Source organism: Octopus bimaculoides, chromosome 9 (assembly GCF_001194135.2).
Source record: "Octopus bimaculoides isolate UCB-OBI-ISO-001 chromosome 9, ASM119413v2, whole genome shotgun sequence".
NCBI classification, from domain to species: Eukaryota; Metazoa; Mollusca; class Cephalopoda; order Octopoda; family Octopodidae; genus Octopus; species Octopus bimaculoides.
The window spans coordinates 2,444,327-2,451,721 of record NC_068989.1 but is presented as its reverse complement, the minus strand read 5'-3'; the positions used below and the strand labels follow the sequence as shown (position 1 = coordinate 2,451,721).

General features: G+C 36.9%; 1 protein-coding gene across 3 annotated transcripts in view; it reads right to left on the bottom strand.

Moving 5' to 3' along the window:
- Positions 1 to 7,395, bottom strand: part of LOC106878352 (PDF receptor) — a 239,648-nt gene that overhangs the window by 127,928 nt on the left and 104,325 nt on the right. For all 3 annotated transcript variants that reach the window (XM_052970347.1, XM_014927545.2, XM_052970348.1), the window contains exon 4: positions 2,598 to 2,761. In XM_052970347.1, the coding sequence (XP_052826307.1) occupies positions 2,598 to 2,761 (164 nt within the window). The remainder of the gene's footprint in view (positions 1 to 2,597; positions 2,762 to 7,395) is intronic.

Below are 7,395 nucleotides of genomic sequence, written 5' to 3'. Positions count from 1 at the left end.
ATATATATATATATATATATATACATACATACAAACCTGAGTGCATGTATATATATATTTACACACACACTAGCCTACTAAATGTGAGATGTATAGAGAAACAATAAGAAATTTTTCTATAAAAAACACAACTTAAAAATCGATATTATTTAGTTTGATATGGGAAAACTTTATTATTAACCGTATACTTTTCTTTTGTGCGATGTTTCTGTAGACGTGTACACTGTGTCATGCCGACCATATTCTTGGTGAATAAATCGGTTTCTTTATGACAGCTCGAAGAAACAGTATAAATCTTCGGCAAACTGGAACAAAATACTCTCTCCCCTGCAGCAAAGTTTTGAGAATTTTCATTTTTCTTTATTCCTTAGCGTTTTCGTTAAAATACGAAGCGAAGATAATTCTCATCTTTTAATATAATCAATCGAATTTAGCTTCGAAATATACAAAGAATAATGACAATACACGGTGTTCTAAAGACATATTGAATGACTGAGAAATAATATATTTTATAAAGCGCATTAAGTACAGCAGATAAATAGCAAAATCGAAGCTAAAAACTGCACACAATCAAAGATGTGTAGAGATGTGTCCGTTTGTAAAGCGGAAGCACGCAATGATATTAAGTCGGCTTAAATAATAATAACAATAATAATAATAGTAATAACAATAATAATGATAATAATAATAATAATAATAATAATAATAATAATAATAATAATAATAATAATAATAATAATAATAATAATAACAACGATATTACTACTACTACTACTACTACTACTACTACTACTGACGTCTTCATTAACCAGTAAAGATCTGCAGAAGGTAGATGAGGGTACAGGAAGATTCAATACAATTCAACATTCAAGGTGTAAACAGTAAAATAAACAGTAAGATAACACAATGAAAGAAAGAAAAGTTCCCCAAACCTGGGGTAACTTCTGTCTTTTAAGGTAAATGTTCCCTCCCTATCTTCCTCGCTCAATCTACAGGCGCATACTCAGTGAAGACCCATTCACTCGGACCATCCTTGCCACTTTCATTCACCTATCAACACATTTCTTAGAACATAGAACTTCCCTCGCCTTTCTGAATGATATTTGATGAAATCTTGGTGAAAGAATACGGTGTATGTTTTCAGTACGTTCGGTTTGGTCCATCACACAACCGATTTAGCTAAGGCCACCAAAGGATGAAAACAGCTTGTCCTTCCTACCCGAAGGAAGGCGAGGAGGTATCTTCACAATGGAATCATTATGATTGCCGGATCCGTCCTACACACCACTGCAGACTCCAAATATCAATGGACGAGTGGTTGCAGAGGAATGTCGTCGCTCTGTATACGTCTTGGTTAGGACTGCTGACGGCACTTCCAAGCCCGGAGAGTTTATTTGATACCTTGATGTCCTTCCTCCTACTAACCTTGTAAAAACATGCTACGATGGAACTTATCTACCGTATTGCCTGACTGGTTGTGAGTGTTTATGACAGTGTGGTTGTCAGGTGACCTACTTGGTCTACGCTTGATCCAGGGCTAAAGATCCGTAAACGAGATGAGCTGTGGAAAAAGAAACCACAACCACCACATCTGTTTTTGTTAAAGAAAAACTGAAAATGCCTTAACCTCAATGTACGCCTGCGAGCCATCAGTGACGACATGCCCAGTTCCCTTCTCGGCAGATGGTGACTATAAATGAAATAACTGATTTGTAAAATCTGTCCTTTCCACAGACAACAGAAGAGTAGGCATTCCAGTCTTGTTACACGACGCTCATAAAGTAACATATGATGGTGTCGATGTAAGTATTCGTCATCTCTACTTGACCTTTCAGGGATACCTTCCTCTCAGCCAATTTGCCGGTGACGTAGGCCACCTTGCTCGTTACAGCGTTTCTGTTTTTCTTCACGTGAGATTTAGACCAAACCAGATCCCAAACAATTTAACCGGTCCGTTCAGCACCCGACGCTTCTGGAAAGCCTTAGCCTGCCTCAGTAGGTGCCCAGTAACAAGCCCACTATCTTTTCTTGATTGAGTCTTGCTTCCGTCAATACCTCGTAATTTCTTAGAGCAGTGCATGTTACCTCGATATGCATGGTGTCTGAGAATATGATGGTGATGTCGTCCACGTACGCCAACACGCTTCTTTATGCGAAATGCATCTCAAAGGGACATGCTCAGCTGGTTAAAGTCAAGCAACTGACAAGCAAATTTGTGGTATTGAGCAGAACATTTGTTGTAGCCAATCTTTTATACAAAGACAAAAAGACAAAACATGATAACACTTCTAATCATTTAAGATCAAAGCCATGACAGCCAGTAACTGGTATTGCAACAGGGCATTTACTCTTGTTGTTATTGTTGTTGTTGTTATTCTTCTTCTTCTTCTTCTTCTTCTTCTTCTTCTTCTTATTATTATTATTATTATTATTATTATTATTATTATTATTATTATTATTATTATTATAAAAACAGGAAAATTCAGAGCAGGCTTGTATACAGAAAAAATAAAGTTCAAATATGTGAATAAGCAAAGAAAACTAGATGAAGAGAGCAAAAATAAAACAAAGAAGGAGAAGAGATATGAAATACTCACCAATTTGGTCGCTTCTGGTTTATCGACGAACATTTTACTGTAAACATCCCAAACCTCCGGTATATAGCATCCTGTGTAATTTGTCCACCCATTTGTATTTGAAGTCTCATTTTGATATTTGCCCAACCAATAGCCGTCAAGTCCACAACGACGTTCACTCAAACCTTTGAATAATAAAAAAGAAAATATTAAGAATAACAAGAAGAATAAAAGGAATATTCTACAGATTGATATTTAGTGCATGAGGGAGTTTTATGTCGCTGCAAATATTCTTTCAAAACACTTTTCATTTAATTTTTCCAGAATTTAATTGTTTTCCATACTTACAGTTCAAAAACGTCTCAATGACCGAAACCGGTACTGAAATGTTTTTTATTAAATTATTTTAGCATTTTCTTCCTTGACTTTTTTTCCATATATATATATCAACTCGTGTGTTCCTTTTCAGCCTTCTCTCTCTCTATATATATATATATAAATGAAAAGAACGGCTCAAGCGAAGTCCTTGGCGGTATTATTTCTACATCGATTTACTGACACTCCCTTATCACTCACGCCAATTGCATTGCATCAAGCACGTGCAACACGAGAAACCCAGCCCGTTCCAAACTCGTAACCAACGAAGTCATTGTTCTGATATCAAATAAGTAAACGAAAGAAACAGAATAAAGCCCAGCCTACGTATTTCTCTTTTGTAATAATTCCCTTTTTTTTCATTCTGTGTTGCGTCATAAGTAAAGTGTAATTTACAGCTTATTTTCGCAACCTTCACGAGAGTAAATTGTATGAAAAGAAGATAACATTCGAAGAATAGAACCCGAACTTTCTTCACTATGAAGGTACCCCATTACTTGAGGTTATTTCTGTCCACGTATTGTGTTCACCTAAATAACTTATCTATCATCTTATGTCAACGGTAATGGCAGTGGACATTTCCTTTTTTTCACTTTTACATTTCTATCCCGTTTTTAAACCTGCCTTTCTGCTTGCTTATTCATTCTCATTCATTCAATCATTCGTTCGATATTTCTGTCTTTCACTATTATTTTCCTTCTTTCAGTTATATCAAGTTTCATTCTTTCACTTTCTATTTCCTTCTTGCCTATTAGCTTTCCGTTGTTCTTTCTTTCATTCTTTTTCTTTCTTCCATCCTACCCTTCCTTCTCGCATTCCTTATTTTATTTCATTCTCTCTTTCTATCATTTGCTCTTACATTACTATTTTTCTTCTTTCATTACCTCCCCCTTTTCCCTCTCTTTCTCTTTTCTATCTCTGTCACCTCCCTCCCTGTACAAGCGACTCCATTAAACTTCATTTTCTTCCATTGTTCATTCCAACCGGAAGATAATTATTTTATCTCTATTTCTGATCCTCTACATCTTCCTTTCTGCATCAATAATACTCACTTAACATGGTCGTTCTTTTTTCCACCCTCTCACCACTTTCCATCATCACCTCATACTCCCACTCGAAGCACTACACCCACACTTTCAACCACCTATCTCATCTACTTCACATATTCTCCCAAGCTTTAACACTCGTTTAAGTGATGTCACATATAAACATCCATGCTTACACATGCACACACATACACGTGAATATATGCATACATACGAACACACACATACACATATATATACATATATATAATAGTTGCACATGCATATATATATATATGTATATGTATGTATGTATGTATATATATATATATATATATATATATATATATATATATATATATATATATATATATATATATATATATCACGCATGTAACTATATATACATACATATGTATATGCTTGTATATACGTACGCACATTAACATACAAATACACACGGCCAAACATATACACGCACACATAAATATACTTGTGTGCATGCGTGTGTGTGTGTGTATGTGTGTGTATGCTTTCAATTGAAAAGAAAATCACACAAGAAATTATGCAGAATTTATATTTACAAATGGTCAGTTGGTGACTGATACGGTTCTTACTAGGCGTTTGTGTATAATCGATTAGATGTCTGTAATAACGAAGACTTAGTCTCAATGGGTATGAAAAAATGATACTTTATTTTTTGTCACTCCAAACTTGTTTGACAAAAAGAGACAGTTTGCTTTATAAAAATTGTTACAGGTTTCTAATGAGAGCCACTATAAAGCACTGTTTGTCGGAGAAGCAGTATTAAGATAAAGAAGATACAATTCGTCGTTCATTAATTTTCGATCGTTGCAGTGTGTACGCAAGGATTTCATCTAACATTATTTTCTGACCCATGATTGTTGGTTACTGTAATTAGAAAGCACATGGGATAGGTCACTGGGGGATACTGCAAGCTATTTGAGGACAAGAAACAATTTACTCTGGCATTCGATTGTGGTATTAGGATAGTGATGAATACTATGTAATCATTGTTGTACAATGAGCATAACTAATGGGTCAGAGAAAGAGAAAGACGGAGAGAGAGAGAGAGAGAGAGAGAGAGAGAGAGAGAGAGAGAGAGAGGAAGACGCTCCGCAAGAAATGAAAACAGAATTGAAAGAAGATGCTAATGAAAATGTTAATAATATGGAGTCCTGCCACATGAGCAGAAGGGTTGCAAGCGTAAGTGCAGAGGTACCAAGGATCAACCCCTGATAGACAAAACAGTACTTAGAGACTGCAAGAGGAGGAAAAGTCATGTCATGGATCGATTATCGTAAGGCGTGCGATATGATGCCACATTCTTGGATTATGAAGTGTATGAACTTATTTGGTGTTGCATCGAATGTTGAGCGATTGCTTGGAAAAAGTATGGCGAATTGGAGGACGGACCTCACAGCATACGGAAGAAGTTTAGGGATAGTAGAAATTAGGAGGGGTATCTTCCAAGGGGACTGCCTGCCCCCACTGACTTTTGTACTGTGCTTGATACCACTAGCACTGATTCTGAGGAAAGCAAAAGCTGGGTAGGTATTCAAAAGCCGCTAGCAAAAAGTCAACCATTTGTTATTCATGAATGACCTCAAACTTTGATAAAAATGAATCCCAAGAATTCAGTACTGATATCAGATTGGAGTTCGGACTGAGAAAGTGTGGTGTGTTAGTCTTGAAGAGAGGAACAGTCAAATGTATGGACGGGCTAGCGATACCGTCTGGGGAGGTTATGAAGCAGATATAAGAGACGGGCTATAAGTACTTGGGGATCTTGGAAATGGCAAACTTCTTATGTTACCGATTCCGTTATCGTATCGTCGACGCCTCATCAACGCCCATCATGTGAAGCTCCGAAATAAAATCAGAAAGTTTCTTTAATAAAATATTTCTTGTATTTTGATCAATAAATAATCGCATCACCGGGTCCAGGAATCGAAACCGCCATCATGCGATCATGAGTGTTTGATCATAAGTTAAGGGGTCTAAAAGAAATCCCCTGAAACCACTGAGCCTCAGCAGGTTCATGTCAGGCGTCATTATAGAAAGAGAAATGAACTTCCTCAGAGATAATTAATTTAGTGAACCATTGTAATGGACAGTGTTGAAAGTAGAGAAGTTTAGCGTCATTGTGAAAGCATTGCTGGATTTGTACAAGTAAAACCTCTCGCATTACTTCGAATCATAGAGAGAATGTGGTCCTTGTTTTAATTATATTTACAGGTTGAATAAATATTTCTGCGTGCGGGTGTGTACATCAGTGTGCTTATGAATATATACATACATACATACACACACTTACGTACGTACGTATGTATGTATGTATCTATGTATATATATATATATATATATATATATATATATATATATATATAAACGTGTTTGGGTGTGCGTGTGTATGTGTATGTACCACGTGTGTGGACATGATTGAATGTCTGTTACTAAATTCCAGCTGTCAACCACATATCATTAAGTAAATTGCTTTACACTAGTAATAGTTTGTTTACCATTTACATGAGAGGATTTATTTCTTCAGTATTTGCTTGTTGAGAGGTGGAGGAAGCGATCTCTGATGCTTATCCAGAAATACAAAATATGGAAGATTTGTACTCTTAGCTGCTACTATATTTCCGCAGCAAGACAAAATTACATATTCGTTAAACAAAAGTATATTATTTCTAGATATACATACACAATTAAGCCCTCCTTTTTAAAATATAGAGTGGGGAAAGCCTCGTTTCTAAATGTAGATAAAAGCTAGGTCATTATCTTCCGTTACTATTGTTCATCGATCTTCGGCCGGGTTGCCATCCTGCGGTCATTAAGCGCCACGAAGGTAAACGATTGTCTTCCTTCAGCCTTGGCTATTGGTTTCCGGTTGTGGTGCCGCCATGCAGATTGCAAAAGGCCAGCAGGAATTTTCGAAAATGTAGGAATGGTCCGAAAATCTCTGTCCTGGAGCTCAGGATGCTCTCTGGTACAAGGGAGTCCTTAATGATCCTCGTGTGTTCAGGGGTTTCCTGGGAACTCTCTCAAACAACGTATTTCCAATGATCCGCCTTCTTCAGAGTCCCGGAAAGGAGATACGTGACATTGCTGGCCAGCGATATCTGGCAATTACGAGATGAGGAGATTCCACACTCGACCGCATGTAAAATACTCGAGAACTCAGGCCCCTACATAAAGGGGACGAAACGGTGCACGTTATGCATTGCCGAGCTCACGATGACCTTTAAAGACTCGCTCCGAAAGGTTCTTGGTATTCTGGTTTTCAGAAATGTTCTTTTTTTGTAGCCATTAACTTCTAAGAAAATCTTTCATTCTTTCTCTCACTGTCTCTGTCTCTCCCTCACTCTCTCTCTCTCTCTCTCTCTCTCTCTCTC